The 19899-nt window shown below is 37.5% G+C and overlaps 1 protein-coding gene across 1 annotated transcript in view; it reads left to right on the top strand.

Moving 5' to 3' along the window:
- The first annotated feature begins 461 nt into the window (after positions 1-461).
- Adad1 (adenosine deaminase domain containing 1) overlaps positions 462-19899 on the top strand; it is a 31363-nt gene continuing 11925 nt past the window's right edge. Inside the window, exons 1-9 of the mRNA XM_048424837.3 lie at positions 462-608; positions 968-1147; positions 1876-2064; positions 4507-4674; positions 6581-6649; positions 10872-10997; positions 14785-14908; positions 17649-17819; positions 18983-19212. Of these exons, the coding sequence (XP_048280794.1) occupies positions 491-608; positions 968-1147; positions 1876-2064; positions 4507-4674; positions 6581-6649; positions 10872-10997; positions 14785-14908; positions 17649-17819; positions 18983-19212 (1375 nt within the window). The 5' untranslated portion in view covers positions 462-490. The remainder of the gene's footprint in view (positions 609-967; positions 1148-1875; positions 2065-4506; positions 4675-6580; positions 6650-10871; positions 10998-14784; positions 14909-17648; positions 17820-18982; positions 19213-19899) is intronic.

Genomic DNA, 19899 nt, shown 5'->3' with positions numbered 1-19899 from the left:
TCTGGGGGTTTGGGAGGGCTGGCACCAGTTGTCTACTAAGTGGGTTGGGGCCACCCTACGTGAGGTGGGGTCACCCCTACGTGAGACGGGGATAAGCAGTCATGTGATGCTCTTGAAGGTTGGGGTCACTCTTAGTGAACTGGGGTGAGGACAAGCTGCCACATGAGGAGGTGAGTGGGGCAGGGTAGGAGAAGCGGCTGAACCTCGGGGCCTTGTCTTCCAGAGACAGAAAGCTGTGGACCGCCACCGTGGCCAGGAGAACGGCGTGAGGCCTGGAACCTGGGCAGCATTCGCGGGGACAGGACCAGACTACGTGCTCGGGGACGCAGGGGTGGGGCCGAGGGCGGGAGGTCCCTGCTGATTGGACGACGGGCGCCGCGAGGGCGCCAGCCCCACCCCTCAGGGTCAGCACGAGGGCCTTTTGAAAGACGCGCCCGGCCGCGTGCCCCACAGAGGCCTGAGACGAGAGGTCGACGGTGGCAGCTCAGCGATGGCGACCGCGGGCGGCAGCCGCCGAGCCCCGGTCCCGGGCCCTCGGCTCGGCCTGCCTCTAGCCGCTCACCTACCGGCGAGCCTGGGCGGGGAGTCGGCGAAGGACAGCCTCGGGGGTGCGCTGGCCGGGAGGCCGCCGGTTTGGTTCTGTCCTCTCCTGTTCTCACCTCTCTGGTCCTTGCTAATGAGGCCCCTCCATCCTGAGGGGATTGATGGTTTCTTCCCTCAGCCACTAAGCGGTCCCGCCATTCCCTTTTGTAGTTGAGCTTCGGGGAGGAATTCTCAAGACTTCATTGTCTGTTAAAAGACAACACAGCTTTGCGGTTAATCAAAGAGGGATTTGGCGGTAGCATGGCTATGCGTATGGCGGAGAAAAAGCTATGGCTTTAAAAGTTTTCGTGGGTTTCTCTTCCTCCTTCTGGGAACTTGTTGTTTACCTAGGGTTTTCATTTTCTGCCAATTTCATCCTAAACAGGTGAGAAAACTTCTGGAAACAATGACTGGTTTCAGAGTACCAGGGTTCCTAGCTTTGCTCAGATGCTGAAAAAGAACTTACCAGTTCAGTCATCAGCCCAGACGGTCACTTTGCCCACCGGTTATTCCTCAGAAAGTTGTAGCCTGTCGAATATGGCATCCAAGGTTACACAAGTGACAGGTACAACTTTTTTTAAAATTTTTTATTTTTATTATTTTTTTTAGAAGTGCCTTGGTTCATTAAGACCCTGGGATGGCAGGTAACTGTGGTGTTTGGGGTGTATGTATGTATGTGTGGTCTGTGTGTATCTCTATGACCCTGTCACATTTGTATAATTGTTGACATAGAAGACAGTAGGCGGCCTGTAGAACTCTTTAGCCTTGCAGATCAATTATTAGTATAATAACCTCACCTTCACTGTTAAAGTATGATTTCCTCCATCCCCACCGCCATGAGGTGTCAGGGAAAGAACTAGGCTAACAAGTTCTTTGTATCCTACACATCACTTAATGGTACTACAAAGCGAGGCAAACACACTGTAAAACACGGATTTCAGTGACTCAGTGGAATAGGCATTATAAGAGCAGACTAGAGCTCCAAACAAGATTGTGGTCCCAACAAAGCCAGATTTGTATTGTTTCCATATAGGCCTTAGTGAGCCAGCTGTAAAAATGGCTTATCTCTGAAAACAGCACTGAAATTCTGGTATCTTTTCTATCATTAATATTTTGGTACAGTGTGCCCTCAGTATGCCAAAAGTTGCCTTTCCAATAGCAGGTTGTGCCTGTGTGTGTGTCCAGACAGTCTAGTAGGGACTTGGGGGAAGCATATACTTATTTAAGAAGGATTTAGTAGTTTTGCTCGTTTTCTTTAAACCAAATTGACCAGTATAAACATCTGTTCCATAGGTAATTTTCCAGAGCCATTGCTTTCCAAAGGTCTTTCGTCCATTTCAAATCCTGTCCTTCCTCCAAAAAAAATACCTAAAGAATTTATAATGAAATACAAACGCGGAGAGATAAATCCTGTGTCGGCCTTGCACCAATTTGCACAAATGCAGCGTGTTCAGCTTGACCTTAAGGAGACTGTAACAACAGGCAAGTCTGAAGTTGCGTCTAATCGTCCCAGTACTAGTGTTTTCCTCAAAAGTAGGGCACGTTAGTGGTTCTGCCGCTTATGGTATGTGCTATCAGAGTTAACAGGTATTTTGTGATGTACATGGTAGCAATGTTAGGTATTTGTCATGGTCATGAGAAAGCCTCTGTGACTATGGTGCCTAAGGAAACAATGTGCTCAGATTTGGCCCCAGAAACCTAAGGATTTGATCTGAAAGGAGCGCTTCCATGTTGGCACTGTATGCGCAGACTTGTCTGAACATTTATTTCTTCCACTCTCTTAACCCTGAAAAAGGTCTCACCATGTTGTACTTGTGGGCAACTACAGGAATATAACGAGTCAGAACCAGAAAGAGGCTTCTAATCTCTTTGTGTTGTTGACAATAAGTAAGAATTTTAGGAACTTGGGGAAAGAATAGGTGCTTTTAAGAAGCACTGTTCTGTGTGTGGTGGCGCACATCTTTAATCCAGCACTTGGGAGGCAGAGGCAGGCGAATCTCTGAGCTTTTAGGCCAGCCTGGTCTACAGTGAGAATTTCAGGACAGCTAGGGTTACACAAAGAAATCCTTTCTCAAAAAAAAAAAAACATTGACTAAAAACATGATACTAGAAACACAACTTTGGAATATTTGTGTGTATGCATAGAGTTTTGTTTATTTTTTCCAACTTTTGCCTGTATGTTCCTATATGTTTATCAAAGATTTGCAACATAATTTAAAGCTCTGGAAATTTTGCTAAAGATTTTTAATAAGTTTGTTTGGGTGAAATACCAGTAAACTTGTAATCTCAATCTTTTTTTTAACTCTTAGCTTTCCCACATTATTCTCAAATAGAACAGACTTGGAAAATGTAAGCTATTAGTAAAAAGATAAAAATGCCCAGTGAAAGTGCTTCACTGGTCTGAAGATTGCCAATGGTGTTCGTTTTTGTTACAAATATGATTCAGTAAGTTTGTGAAGCTGTAATATAAATAACTTGAGGTTCAAAGTTCAGTATTCTAATACAGAACACTTTCTAACACATTTAATGTGAAACACACATAAGAATCATCGGAGCCACTTGTTAAGAATGTAAAACGTTCTCTGACTTAGCAGTTTAGATTGAAATACAGGTAAACATGAAAAAATGGTAAATTGAGATGTTTAGGTAAGGGAGAAAAGGCAAGGTTAGCCATGTATAGATTTAAGTTCCTAGTAAAATCTTGAGTGTGACTTTTCAAAACAATTATTGTAGCATGGTTGTAAATATGTGAGAAAATAAGATAGGGGTGTGCATAGTTATCTCTCTGTAGTATGAGGGCCGGCTTGTTGGGGTATCTGTCCCGCCTGATACCCCACAGTCGGCATGCCCCAAAGAGAAAATCACACACAGGATTCCATAAGGTTATAAACTGATTAGCCCATTAGGTCAGGCTTCTTATTAACTCTTATAACTTATATTAACCCATTATTCTCATCTATGTTAGCCATAATGGCTCTGTACCTTTCTCAGCTGGGCAAGTTACATGCTGCCTCTTCAGTGGTCTGCGCAGGAGTGGCTGAGGGCTTCCTGTGTCCCAGAATACTCCCAGTCTCTTTGCTCCACCCCTAGGTCCTGTCTGGCTTTCCCGCCTATACTGCCTGCCTGACCAATCAGCGTTTTATTAAAATATGATTGACAGAATACAGACAATTCTCCCGCACCATCTCTCCCTAGTCATCCCTAACCAAAGAGTAGCAGTTTAGAGATTTAGAAGAGATTTCTAACATTAGAATGTTCTACCTGTAAATTTGGAAGATGATTAAATTTCATTTTTCATGAGACAAATCCAAAATCCATGTAAAGGTAATAGTGTAAAGGTGATCCTGCTGGGGAGTTTGTGGAAGAATGGGCATTCAGTTTAATTCAAGAAGATGCTTTTCTCGGTTACTTTGGCTCTTGCCGTATGTTTTCTGACTTTCCCTTTTCTGAGTGATAATGGATTCAGTTACGTACTATGATGCTTTAATGGGCAAAGTTTCTTCAAAGGTATCCCTTTGAATTTGGAGCTCATAAAATTAATAGGACAATCCAGAGATGAGAGAAATTAATTTTATTTGTATTGAAGTTTTGAATATTGATAGAAGTCTTCAAATGTTTTACTACCTCTCAAGTAGTTCAGTAAATATTTGAGGGCTAACCATTACTATCCATTATACTGTAACCTGAAGCTGTCTTTATTGTTTGTATTATATCTGCAGCCAATACAGTCGCTTGAAACCACAGAATTAGAGACTGATAGAATTGTAATTTTAATCCCTAATTTGAGTTTATGCTAGAAGGAGATAATTTAATACTAAATAGATCTCTAGAAATTTATACTGGAATCTTTTTCTAACATTTAGACATTAATTGCAAGACTATTTTGTGAATTATTGTAGCATTCATTTTGGGTTCTTTTTCAAGGTAATGTTATGGGACCGTATTTTGCTTTTTGTGCTGTGGTGGATGGTGTTCAATACAAGACTGGACTGGGACAAAATAAAAAGGAATCTAGATCCAATGCAGCAAAGTTAGCTCTTGATGAGCTTCTACAATTGGATGAGCCTGAGCCAAGAGTTATAGAACCAGCAGGTAAATTCCACTGGCTACCATGTGTTTGAACATGTCATTTTCCAGAAGGAGTCATCTGAAAGACTTAATGTAGGATCACTTAACAACTACAAAATTACAGAATTTGAATAATTTCTTTCAGTTGCTATTGGCTGCATTGTTTTATCATTGCACTGATCTTGTATTTTCATCACCAAAACATATAACTATGTTTTGCCAGTCAGCAGTCACACTAAAGAATATAAAGTAGTATCATTTGTGATTTGTGTGATGATAAAAACCTTTTCATGTGTTTATTGGATATTATCTTTTTAAGGAGACAAATACTGTTCAAGTCATTTCTTCCATTTTAAATTAATTTTATCATTACTGACTTTTAAACTCTACCCTGGGCACTTAAAAAATACATGATGTACAAATAACATTCCATCCTGTGGGTTACCTTTTAACTTTATTGTTAGTATCCTTTGGTTTATAAAACATTTTACTTTAGATAGATCCAGTTTTCTTTTGTTGTCTTACGTAATCTTTGATGTCATACCCAAGAAGTTATTGCCAAATTCAATGTCGTGAAGTTACCCCCTATGGTTTCTTTTTTATAGCCTTGTAGTTTTAGCTATTATGTTTAAAATTTTTTGATAAATTTTTATTTTTGTATACAAAGCTAGTGTACAACTTCATTCTATTGTTTGTGAATGTTTGTTTTCCCAGGAGAATTTGTCAAAAAATTTCCCGTGATACCCCTGTTAAAAACAACTAGATGTTATCTTTCTGGGCTTCTTCTGGGTTCTTAGGTCTCTGTATCTGTCCTTATGGCAATAATACACTATTTTAATTACTGCCACTGTTTTGATTACACAGCTTTGGAATAATTTTTTTAATCTGGGTATGTGAATTCTCTAATTTTATTCTTGCTCAACTTTGTTTTGCTATTTGTACCTTGTATTTTACAATAAAGTTTTCCTTGTACAGTTTTTTTAACTTATTGAGATTATTTGTTCATAGTAAGCAGAATTTAATATCTCTAGTTTTCCTTCTGCTTGAGCCATATTCTCTTGAGTTTATGAATTTTAAGTCCTTCCTGAATTTTCAACTTGCTTTTCTCAAGTCCAGGGAGTAGCTGTCACTCTAGCTAGCACTCTCTCTAGTGTGAGACGGCAGGTGACGTCACCACTCTCTCCTTGCTTGTATCTGGATCTTTAACTGGGTTTTCACCTTGAAATAAGCTTGGAGGAATTCTTTTTGTTTTCTTTTAACTAGGTTAAAAACCTTAACTTTCAGAGCTTCTTCACATCATCCTGAGTATTTTTTCGTGTCCCTCTGGTCCAGTTTTTATGTGCTCTTTAGTTTCTAGGTCTGACCTAGAAAACATTTGTAAAGAATAGAAATAATATTAGAAAATTTGTAGCCTTGGCTTGTTAAAAGCCTAATAAGAGCATTCTAAATAATTTTACTCATTTTGATAAAATGTTAATTTTAAATGCTTTACATAGTATTATTGTAAACAGAAAATTGTTCCTAAGTTTATGAAGTAAGCTGAATTTCAGAATGTTGCAGCTTTTACAAAGGAAGCTAGGTTGTGCTGGTGAGATCAGGAAACTCAGAAACTCATTTGCACAGCTGATGTCAAAATAGGAAGATCAGCTGAGCCAGTGAGCTTGATGATGACAGAGTCGATGGAAGTGTAAAGAAAATAAAACCATTGTGTGCAGAGTCGATGGAAGTATAAAGAAAATAAAACCATTGTGTACAGAGTCGATGGAAGTATAAAGAAAATAAAACCATTGTGTACCACTGTTCTTGGGTTATTATTTTTAGAGTGCATTTTTGGATTACTGTCACTGCAGAATAGAAAAGTTCTGGCTCCCAGTTCTTTAGAAGGTTGCTGTTTCATCGTCTGCTATGTTTGGTTTTGTTTTCTTTACAGGACCTCCTCCCATCCCTGCAGAGCCTGTTGCTACACCTGAGGCTGCATATGTTTCAAAAGTACAATATGGTAGGAAATGTTCTTTTTAAAAAATTAACCCATTGAAAAATTAAAATCCACAGATATGAAAATGTGCCTAAACATTTTATTCAGACCTTTCATGCTTCTATTAAAGGGGAAATTTTCCTTAACAAATTGCTTGTAGTGAGAGAAATGAGATTGGAGAGGAAAGATTTTTAAAGGGATTTTATCTAGTTCCGATGGTACAGCATATATAAATCCTAACTGCTCTGGGGGCTGAGACAGGAGGATAGCAAGTTCAAGATTTGTCAGTTCACCAAGTAGCCTGTCAATGTAATGAGGCTTGTCTAGAAATGGGAAAGGGGTATGACTGGGTGGTCAACTGTTTGCCTAGATGGTGTGGGAACTTTGAGTCATTTGTCAGAACCACATGAAATACTGGTAGACAGGACCATTTTAATAAGAAGATAGATTAATAAGGCATGTACATGGTACATATACATACATATATATATACACATGTAGATAAAACACAAAATCTTTAAAACTCACATATGCATTATACATAGATATATATATATTACCATATGTGATATATAATTAAATAGATAAGTATACATATATGTGTGTAGATATAAATCTTCAGTCGAAATTACTATTTATAAGACCATGAACTAATTAATTCTCATTGCATTTTGGTTTCTTCACTTTTTTTTTTCTGAGACAGGGTTTCTCTATAACTTTTGGAGCCTGTCCTGGAACTAGCTCTTAACCAGACTGGTCTCGGAACTCACAGAGATCCGCCTGCCCCTGCCTCCCGAGTGCTGGGATTAAAGGTGTGTGCCACCACCGTCTGGCTCTATCTTTTCACTTTTAAAATTGCCATTACAACAATTACCTCATTAATTATTGTGAGGACTGAGTTGATAGGCACACAATACATTAGTGTCTAGAATACAGAAAGTCTCAAATCAGAATTGTCATTGTTTTATCATGACATTGTCACATTCAGTATTGTAGGCAGCTGTGTCCTTGACTGTAGACTGTTGTCTCCTGGAAGGCAGGACATTCTTCTTAATTTTCTATACTGATGATATTTGAGAAACACTTCAGACTTTAAGGCATTTGTAAAATGAAAAGAGCTTTCCTTTCATTTTTCTAGGCCTGGATGTTAGGCTTTGGTTCCAGTCAGCCTTGCTGTTCTAGTTCTCTTTCTAAGACAAAGAAAAGGGGTCTCAGTTATTTCTGTGCTTGCATGAAGAGACCAGGGAAAATAAGCGTATTCAAAAGACAAAATCCACCAAGAAATAGGCATGGTAACATGACCTAGGGGTGTAATAGTTCATGAACATCCTTGATGGCTCTGTCTATAAGAGTGATTGCTTAATCACTCTTAGGAAAAGGTTTTGTCATTCCCTATCAACCTCTAGATTCTGTAATGACTAAAGGGGATAAATTTCAAAGAATTGATAAATGATCTGGATCACGTTACCCTAATAAATGGGCATGTGAGTCAGAAAGGATAGTTTTAAAATAATGTAAAAGTAGAGTCCAGTTTTGGGAATTGAGTTTTAGAGTCAAATGTCAGAAAAAGGTGAGCAAACAAATATATGGGGCTAAAATAAGAATTGACTATTAAAACTTTTGAAGAAAAAATATGAGACAAAAAATTACTGAATATTTCATGTAGGGCCAGTTATCAAGGTTGATAGTTCCAACCTGTCTACTTCGCAGTACATTTCTAGTGGACTATACCTTTACGAAAACAGTAGTATACCAGCTCTGAAAATGGATTCAGATTATTCATGATAATGGGTATCACTTGAAGTTAGCAACTCGTAGTCAAAGGCTGTAAGAAGGCTGGAGAGATGGTTCAGTAGTTACAATCTCCTGCTTACTACTCTGCTTACTGTAGAGGACACCAATTCAGTTCCCAGCACTCACAGCTGCCTGTCATTCCAGCTTCAAGAGCATTCAAGATCTGATTCCTACTGGTACCTGCACTCACATATACAACCCCACCACACACACAATAAATATCTTTTAAAAATTAGTGTGAACAGATTTTGTGTGTGTCACGGTTTCATCTCATTATTCCAAATCCTTTGTGATGATTCCCTTGTAGCACACATGTACAGGGAAAATAGTATTGTTCTTGTTCATTTTTTCATTTATATGCTGAGAGGTATATTTAATAACTATTTGATTTGGTTATATTCAAAATCCCATTTCTTTCAACATTAAGATAAGGGGGCTGAAGAGATGGCTCAGCAGCCATCTGAGCTTTTGCAGAAGACTGGAGTGGAGTTTGTTTCCCAACACCCATATTGGGTGGCTCCCATCTGCCTGTAATCCCAGCTCCAGGGGATCTGACATCCTCTTCTGGCCTCCATGAGTCCCCCTACACACATGCACATTCACACAGAAAAACAGATATGCATACTCATAAATAAAAACAGATCTTTAAGAGAAGGGCTATTTTAGCATATTGTTTTGTTTTCTGTGGAGTTGAGGATTGAACCAGGGAGTACATTTCAAGCGCTTTACTCCTAGGCTATATCCTCATCTCACATTGGCACAGATGAGTCTCAAATGTTCTTTATGTTTTTAATATACAGCAAAGCATTTTCTTGCCATATCCATGATTTGTATCCTATTGGTACTTATTGCAGTTATACTTTTCTGCATCATAAAATAAGACATAAAATAATTGCAAACCATACAGTAATTCATTCTTGGAATGATTAGAGAGATTGAAATCCATTAACAACCACCATGAAGGTGAACCAATGAATGCTCATGACTAAGTAAATACAAAGAGTGGGTTTTAGCATGGTCTTGGTTTGATTTTTATAAATGAAGTATGTTTAAACTTACTAATTGTGTCTAAAAATAATTGTAGAGAATTGGTGGCAGTGGTTCTGCATCTGGAGAGGGGAACTTATGAATTTATATCTTATTTTTATAAAAAGGAATAATTAAAAAATCTTTTTCTGTACTGTGAATTCTGGGTGATAAACAGAACCACTAGTTCACTTAGTTTTAACTCAAAGTTGAATTTTCTAATTTCATGACTGTCCTTTTACTCTTTATCTTTTTTGTTATTTCAAGTATAGTGTTAATAATATGAACAAATGAAAATGCAAACAGATAAATGGACTTGAAATAGTCATATCCACTTACCAGGATACTGAGACTGAACACATGTGTGTGCCTTTTAGAAAATTATGATTATTAAGAGAACTTATTAAAAAATTAAATAGCCATACATTTCATATACATGCATTGCACAAATGCAAAATCATTTCCGTTTGCTTTGAAAATATTAAATGAACTATGAACCACCTGATCAACCATTAACATCTACTATGGAGCATCAAGAACCTTTTTTAGTGGTCTGGGCATGTTGGCAAATGCATGTAACCCCAGAGCTCTGGAGGTAAAGGCAACAGGATCATGAGTTTAAGACCAGCCTGGCCTATACAGTGAGATGCTGTCTTAAAAACAAAATAGACAGATAAAAGACGTGCTGCACAGCCAGCTCTCAGGAGTAATGAACCAGTGGTGTCTGCAGTTTCTTAGCCACTGGAACACATGAACTGTGATTAGCAATGCACAGTTGTAAATGAACAAAATATCAGATCTCCAGGACTCTGCCTTGCAGTTTCAGGCTCCATCATGTTTAAAAATAAATAAAGCTTTTTTGGGTAATTAATTTATATTCTTGGCTATATATACTGTTCTGTGCTGATTTCGGTTATTACTTGGAATTATTTGAACCATCTTTCAAGGTCAGGAAGTTTTTTAGTGGGAATATGAAATTATATCAGAAGTCCAAATGCTTTTTGGTTTGCAATGGTCCTCATTGGGCGAGCTAAGCATTTTGTGTCTTGATGACTATGATGAATATATTTTGACTGCCGTAAGTTGAGGAAGATTCAGGTCATTAAGTGGTATATTGAAATATGTAGGATAGAGAGTACTGCACAGCAGAAACAATTCCCTGTGTACCATGAGTTTGAATGTCATGTCTAGACTGAAGTCTGCAAACATAAACAGTAGTGTTTACGTATTGAGGTTGATAACATATCTTTCATAGGAGCAAAGTTCTGTAATTTTTATTCTTTTACAATTGAATATAAGCATAACAAAAATTGTAAATTTGTCTATGTGTCTCTATAAATTAATAACTAATGTAACTGTAAAATAAAGCATTTCTTGGAAAAATCACAGTGCTCTTCAAATTCATACTGCTTTTTATTTTTTCTAGAAGGAAGACAAGTCCAGTATGCCAAGATTTCACAGCTTGTTAAGGAAACATTTAATCAACTAATTTCCGCTCACTCGCAATATCTGAAATGTAGCAGCTCCTTGGCTGCTTTTATAATTGAAAGAGGTAAGTCCATATATTTGGTATATGTTACTTTGCAGAAGAATTTATACCTCAGTGATTTGAACTACACTTCAGTAAAAGAGTAACTGTCTTTGCTTTTGTACACAGTAGTGTTGCATTGATTTGAAGTGATCTTTTCTGGTAGGCGAGTCATTAAATGCAAAACTTCTCAATGGTAGAGAGCTGCAGATTGAAGAATAATGACCAGAAGCTCTGCCATCTCCAAATCTAGGTCTCAGTATAGCAGACACCGAAAAGAGAGATATAGGGAAGAGTATGTTCCTGTGGACATTTTGATGTTGCAGCTCTATTTTAACTTTATTCAGCCTTTTAACATTTAGAGTTTTATTTTCATGCCAATCCCCAAACTTTGTTTTAGAGATATTGATAAAACATTTTTTGATATTCGATATATGCTTAAGGAATTCTTAAGGCATGCAGCATATATATCTTCTCTTGCCACCTAGATTACAGACATATATAAGATACAATATATATACCTTATATATACACATATCTATATATATATCATATATAGAGAGAGCTTAATACATAATATTTATATATATGTAAGTTGAAAATCTAAGATGATGAAAAATGAAAAACTATTTTTAATAATGCAAACATGTATGACAAGCTGAATTAGGAAACCCCTGTAATCCCAGAACTCAGGAATTTGAGTGGAGGATCATGACTTCATAGTTAGCCTGGAATTACATAGTGAAGCCTTATCTCAAAAAACGATTATTGAGAATTCATAGATAGGAAAGAAGTAACTGAATGAAAATCTTCTGCAATAGGCAAGAGTTAAGCTAGGACTTTAAATGCTAATGAGGCTTCCCTGAGAAGAGAGAAGGAAATATTTTTAGACAGAGGGAAGCATAAGGAAAAGGAAAAAAATATTTATAGGACCACAAGGAGATGAATTTATATATAAAGAAGTAAAATTTATATTGATAAGACAGTACTAAGAGATTAAAAGTCAGCTAAAAATTTGTTTAATAAGATTGACAATGCCAAAGGTATTTACATCAGGAATACTTGACATATATAATTATTGGGGACATTGGCATCAGACAGATCTACAATTAAAAATTACTTTGGGTAAATTACATAATTAGCATCTCTGTGCTTTAATTTTCTTCTCATTTTTAAAAATAGAGATAATGGAAATAATAACCTGTGTATATTATTGAGTTGGTTGAATTAAATATTATGATGTAAATAATTTAGCCCAATATTTGAAATTTAGTAATTGACTGAATTTACTAATTTACACTATTAATAAAAACTTAAGGTAAATTTATGTTTAGTGGTTGAAAATATTTAAAGATGATGGAAGCTAAACCTGGATTAGGTGATCACAGCTGAAGCTATTATACTGGAGTTCCTGTGTAAGAACTAAGAATATGAACATAAAAAAAATCCATATTTAAATTTTAATATTTAAATCCATATTAAACATTTAAATTGATAATATGAACATGTTAATAATAAACTAGAATGGGTAAAAACATCACTTCAAGTTCACATGGTAGAATAGTGTCTTCGTGATCCCAGAAATTCTGGAAGGTGACATGAAGTTGAATGAAGAATATGAGAGAGAATAAGAACGTTCTAGAAAATACAAGTGTATATGTGGGCTAGTAAAATCCGAGGGACATCGAGTGAGTATTCCTGCAGTAACCTCTGTGTTTCTAGACTTCCCTTCCTTGCCTTATTGTTGCAGCTGGGTTGTCAGAGGCTAACAGGAAAATAGATAGGTCTGGAAAGTAGTTAAATGATCTGACAAAGGCCCAGGAAGAAAATCACATTCTCTCTTATGTGCAGATCTTAACTTTTAGTGTTTGCATGTGCGTAAATAAGTGGGTGTGGGTATAGATTGTGAAACTAGATAGGAGACCACGAGAGGAAACTAGAGTAGTGTTAAGGAAGGGAGGAAGGACCAAAGGATACACGTAACATAGAAACAGAAAGGAACCTACGGAGGTGGAAAGCTATTGGGTAGAGAAGGGGATGGAAGGAGGAAAAAACAAGAAACAAACAAAAAACAAATTTTGTTTGAAAAATATCATGATAAAAAATGAGAAAGAGTATATTCTGGCTTTGGTATGCTGTTCATGTAGATAAACCCTTGTCGTTCATGTACCACAGGGATTATTATCATAGATATGAATTCTGTGCACATTTCACAATGAAAATTTTTAAAAAGAAGCAGACTGGGGAGATGTCTCAGCAGCTAAGAGCACTTGGTCTGCAATCATGAGGACTAGAGTTTTAACCCCAGGACCCATGTAATAAGCTGAGTGTTCCCTTTAAATGCCTGTAACCCCTGCTCCAAGCAGAGCTGAAACAGGAGGATTGCTGGGGTCTGCTGACTTCCAGCCTAATCAAGAAATGATCTCCAGGTTCAGGAAGAGACCCTACCTCAGATCAGGCAGAGAGTAATGGAGGCACAGACTTGACATCGTCTTCTGGTTTCTGAACATGAGCACATGCACAAGCATGCACATAACCCCACACACGTGAGCATACACTCACACTTCCTAGGGCAGCTGTGCTGGCTGCCTGTTTCCTCAGGGTGATACCTTGCATGCTTCCATCTAAAGTGGATGCTCTGTACCCCTTAGGTTGCACCTTTAATTCCAGCTTATTTGGAAAAGATTTAGTACCCACCTTGCACGATAACCTCTTATTCTTCATGTCAGTTTTTGTTTCCTTCAAAGCACGTATTATAATGTGGGACTTGTTTAGCTTCCCCCCGCCCTTGTCTCCTGCATGCTTAGTGAAAGTATGTCTTTTTCAACATTTCACCCTAACATCTATTCAGGCCCGGTATAGATCAGGACATTTCTAATTTATGTTGCATTAGTAAGTCCCTCAGATTTCAGGTATAAGTTGAACTTTGTTTGAAGGGTGAAGATTAGTTTATCTGAAATCATCAACACAGAAGTAAGAGATGGAAAGAGGAAGACAGGTGAATTGTGTTGTTTTGAAGGAAAAGTAGTGAGCTTCTCACTAGAATATTGACAGGACCCATAACTAGGATGCGGGAAAAGAAAAGACTGCCAATTGAATTGTCCATTTTCAAAGCATGGAATTTCAAATATGAACACAGCAAAATGTGGATGGGAAAAAAGACTACTGAGAAATGCATAGAGATCTTCTTTATTTAAAAACAAGTCAGCTTCAATCCAACAGAAAAAAAAAGCTAATTCAGTTTATAGAGAGATTGAGTGGACTGAAAAAAATTGGAAGCATTATATAAAGAGTGTTCAGGACAGAAGTAGAATAGTAAATGGAGTCTTGTTAATTGTGGTACATATTGAAGGTTAAGGTTTTGTGGTAATTCTATTGTTTATATTAAAAATTTAGATGATGTACTGTGGCATAAGATAGTTGCCACTTAAGTTAAGATAGCTACTTTGAAATCTAATTTCTGAAAACGTCCTAAGGCTGTTGGAACTGTATTTGCTATTTGTTTTATCTGACTGAAAATTGAGGATAGGGACTGAGAGATGGTTCAGCAGTTAACAGCCCTACTGCCTTTGTGGAGGACCTGAGTTTGGTTCCCAGGGCCCACTTTGGGTGACTCTCCACTTCCAAGGGCTCCAACACCTTCTGGCCTTTTGGGGGCACTGGTGTACATGTAAAACACACACACACACACACACACACACACACACACACACACACAAATATATGTATAAAATCTTTTAAAATGATGATAAAGGTAGAATTTGGGCAACTAAAGAGGGAGACTAAACTAATAGCTTGCTGCTGTTTTCAGCTGGACATCATGAAGTTGTGGCTGTAGGCACAGGTGAATACAACTACAGCCAGTGCATCAAGCCAAATGGGAGAGTGCTGCATGATACTCATGCAGTTGTTACAGCAAGAAGGTCTCTGCTTAGGTAAGTTAAAGAATGTATTAAAGCCTTCAAATATTAATGTTCTCAGACCAAAGTAACTGCATAGAAATTTCTGTTACAAGTAGAGCAATACTTAGAATAAAGCAAAGGATTTGATAGCCTCTAATCCAAGTCATCTGACATTTTGTGTTGCTATAGTAACCTCACCATAGTAATTACACTGTCTTGTGTAGATTTTGGTGACTTCCTTGTGAACTAAATTTTAAGAGCCCTACAAGATTTTTTAAAGTTAGAAATAACCATCTTTAAATGATAACTGGAAGTGTAACTTAGGTTTGCACAAAATAAACTTAATCTTACTTCACTTCTAAATTAGATATACGTATCTGTCTTAGGGTTTCTATTGCTGTGAAGAGACACCATGACCACAGCAACTCTTATTAAGAAAACATTTAATTGGGGTGACTCACTTAGAGTTTCAGAGGTACAGTCCCTTATTACCTTGACGGGGAGCACTGTAGCATGTAGGCAGATGTACTGGACCTGAGAGTCCTACATCTTGCAGGCAACAGGAAGTCGACTGAGACACTGGGTGATATCCTGAGCATAGGAAACCTCACAGCCTGCCCCAACAGTGAACACTTCTTCTAGTAAGCTCATACTCACTCCAACAAAACCACACCTTCTAATGCTACTCCCTCTGAAATTATAGGGGCCAGTTACATTCAAACTACCACATTACCCAAAGGTGGCAGCAGAAGAGCACAGCTTTCCAGTTACAAATTCCAGGCATGGTCTACTGATTAGCAGAATATAAACAATATATCCTCTAGACAAATGGTTCTCAACATGTGGATGATGAGGTCCATATCAGATATGTTAGAATTAATAACAGTAGCAGAATTACAGTTACGAAGTAGCAATGAAATAATTTTATGGTTGGGGTCACCACAACCTTGAAGAGCTGTATTGAAGGGTTGAGAGCCACTGCCTTAGACTGATAAATCAAAAGAGAATGAAAGGAGCTGAAGTCAGATTTCCCTCTCCTTTTTTTCCCAGACTGATCATTCTGCTCCTCAGAAGGAGTAGCATGTGGTTCAAAATGGCCAAGAATGGTTGTTCTCTTTAGAAGTTACTATTTATAAAACATTTAACAGTGAGAACTGAGTGTTACATCCCATGATGTACACCAACTTTTGATTCTTTTAAGCCATTAAACTTTGTTGTCAGTTGTTTTACTTTTTTGATCTTTTCTCTTTTGACCTTTTAGGGGCCCACCACCCAGCTCCCAAATAAATCATACACAGAATCTTATTCTTACTTAATAATGCCTAGCCTTAGCTTTTTTCTTGCTAGCTTTTCTTAAATTATCCCTACTACCTTTTACCTCTGGGCTTTTTCCTTTTCTTACTTCTGTATATCTCACTTTCATTCTTATTCTGTGAATGGCTGGGTGGCTGGACTGTGACATCCTCCTTCCTTTGTTCTCTCCTTGCACCTCCTTCCCTTCCTTGTTTCTCCTTTTATTTATTCTCTCTGCCCTGCAGCCCCACCTGTCCTTGTTCCTGCCTCACTATTGTCCGTTTATCTTTTTATCAGACCATCAGGTGTTTTAGACAGGCAAAGAATCACAGCTTTACAGAGTTAAATAAATGCAGCATAAACAAAAGCAACACACCTTAAAATAATATTCCCCAACGAAACCTCTTACAAACTTCCATTATAGCAAATATCTAATCCAACTCTAAGTAAGTGTCCTCATCCAACTTTTTAGTTATTAGTATTCTAATAACTACTACTTGCTACTCTTGTTTATTCTGTATTCTCACTGTTGCTCGTTTCTTTGCTGAAATATTTAAAAACAAATTTAGACCTGTTTTACCTGGAAAAAATGCAATAGCTAACTCTAATAAAGAAAGAATTGTATAATCTTAAAATTTGTTAGAGAAAAGTGCTGAGGAGATAGATGGGTCAGTATGTTTGCTCTGCAAGCATGAGAACCTGCTTACAAATCTCTGGAACTCAAATATAAATGTGGTCATGGCTGCATGCTCCTGTGACCCTAGCTTTCGGGAGTGGAGACAGTCAAATTCTCAGAGCTCATTTGCCACCTAACCTAGCCTAAACTGTAAGCCAAGCTTTCTTTCTCGAGGAAATAAGGGAGAGCAGTTGAGGAAGACACCCATGGCTCTGTTCTAGCCTTTGCATGTGCACTGTCTTGCACACATATGCACATAAATCACACACAGACAGATACAGCATTACTGTGGAAGCCCTTTAGGACACTGCAACTCATGGTTGTCCGTCTTTCTTTGATGCTGAAGGAATTATCTGATCTTCTTAAGTGTGGAGTACATTTCTAGTACAGTGTAATGTTCCGTGTGTTATATCTGTGCCCTTGGACACAGGCGCCACTGTTGGTGACAGCAGTAGTAAGGTAGGAGGAGTGACTCGTTTTCATAGGGAAAAGCCACAAGTTGGCTTTCCAGAGCTATCTCAGGAAGAAGGGAGGAACCTGGAATCAGGGGTTCTTTACAAATATAAAGTGTAGGATAGTAATCAAACAGTAATGCTTTAATATAAGTTACAGGGCAGTCCAAGATGAGAACTTCTTGAGGTGCTTAATTTTTCAATAGATAAAGCTAAAGTTATGATCAGACTTTTGTCAGTATCAAAACTTTGGACATACAGAGACATTGCTCATGTTACATTTGGTTATGATACTCATTAAGATAACATCTGCATTAAATTTTATTACTTAACAAAGTCACATTTATTTTAGGTACTTTTATAGACAACTTCTACTCTTCTATAGCAAAAATCCTGCTATGATGGAAAAGTCCATCTTTTGTACAGAACCAGCTTCTAATCTGCTTACTCTGAAACAGAACATCAACATTTACCTCTACATGAACCAGTTGCCTAAAGGATCAGCCCAGATTAAGTCACAGTTGTAAGTATTATGAAAGTTTTTTTAAGACAGTAGGATGATAACTGTATATATGTTCTGAATGCCTGTCTCAAACAGAGTAAGCTCAATCCGTATTGGTACAAATTTGTATCCATATTGCAGCCTTGAGTTATTTGTGGGTTTCAGAGCACCACAAACCTCCCCTCTCCATTCACTCCTACCGAGGTCAGTTCTGAAGGGACTCTTGCTTCACCACTCCTTCCACTCTACTGCAGGAGCTTTAGGAGACTGTGGGTCTGTGCAGTCGGTTCTCATATTCACATACAGATTAAAAACTGCTCTGTGGCCAAAATGTCATTACTGTGATGAATATATAGTATCAGGTAAGGTGAATGCTGAACAGTACAGACAGGCACAGTGAAGAAAGAAAAACATACCCCAAGTCTGACCATCTAGAAATAACCACAGGCAATATTTTTATAAAAGATTCTATAAATCACTTTGAAAATAAGAACTATGGATAGATATAATTCAAGAAAAATAACTTTAGATTTTATTAACATTTTATCATAGGTGAATCTTGAATAAAACTTTTTCCATTTCATCATTTTGTAGTTCTAAATCTTTTTATATATAGAAGAAACTAGCTCACAAATTGCAAGAACAAAAATTTTCTTTGTTATTATAACTGGTTTTTTAAGATAGGGTCTCATGTGGCCCAGACTACCCTTGAATAATATATCCTCATTATATAGGCAAAGCTGGTCTTAAACTTCTTTGCAAGAGTCAGGGGGTTTAGATAGCAGCTCACTATATACCCCTGGCTGGCCTTGAACTTGTTAAGTAGACAAGACTGGCTTTGAACTCACGGGAATCTGCCTGCCTCTGCCATCCAAGTGCTGGAGTTAAAGGAGTCCGCCACCGTACTAGGCCTTACCGTCCTATGTTAGGACATAAACAATGCTGAAAATAGGAAAATTGTCCTGCGACTCTGTGTGTTGGTGATTTGTTGTTCATTATCATTTGCAGGGAGGCGATGAATGCATTCCTATTTTCTTTGTATTTGCATCTGTTCATGTTATTGGAATGAAGTGTGTCCTGGTAAATTAAACCTGTTAGAGACAAATCTTGAGAACATGCACATTTTACTTTTAACAAATTTGTGTTTCTTTAAAAAAAAAATAAAACTTTTTTCCTCTCTCTAGACGCCTTAATCCACATTCTATTTCTGCATTTGAAGCCAATGAAGAACTGAGTCTCCATGTGGCTGTTGAAGGCAAAATTTATCTTACAGTTTACTGTTCTGCTGATGGAATTAATAGAGTAAACAGTATGTCCTCAAGTGACAAATTAACAAGATGGGAGGTGCTGGGTGTACAGGGAGCATTGCTGAGTCACTTTATCCAGCCTGTTTATATCAGCAGTATACTTGTTGGTGAGTTGTAGCACAGTTTGGATATGGTCAATAAAAATGCCCTTATTTGACTTACCAGTATATAGCCAGTTTTTGCATACGTGAAACTAAAGTAAAAGCAGATATATTATCTGCTTTGTTGAGCTGTTGTTTTATAATGACTGGAATTTACACTTACTGTATGACTTCTATAATCTTATTGGAGGCCAAGAATTAACATACTAGTCACTTAGATTTATTCCATCTGGAATTTACAGCTTCTACCTCATAATGAACCCCATTTCTTTATGGAAAAGATGTTGTTTTGAACCTCCTAAATTTAAAAGCTCGTACTACATTTTATCTTCTCTGATATAAGAAATTGAATGTCCATTTTGGCTCCTTTTTATCTTTACATTATCTTAAACATTTGATCATTATGTCCTTGTCTGGTCTTTGATATCACAGAATGAGCTTGGTAGTGTTTCATCCCTTTCTATTTTATAGACCAAGTCAAAGATGTGAGACTTTTTAAAATATTACCAAATAGCCCCAGTCAACTCTCCAGTAACTGTGGGTGAGAATACATGCTCATTCCCTATGCTCCATGGGGAACTGCTATTTGATACTTTTTAAGATCATATGGTTGACTAATAGTCTTACTATGTTTACAGTTTTAGTCAATTCAGATACTTTCTCAAGGCATTTTGAATTTTTCTAAATCTTCTG

This window comes from Myodes glareolus, chromosome 20, assembly GCF_982192425.1.
Source record: "Myodes glareolus chromosome 20, mMyoGla1.1, whole genome shotgun sequence".
Taxonomy (NCBI): domain Eukaryota; kingdom Metazoa; phylum Chordata; class Mammalia; order Rodentia; family Cricetidae; genus Myodes; species Myodes glareolus.
This window is presented reverse-complemented; position numbering and strand designations above follow the sequence as displayed.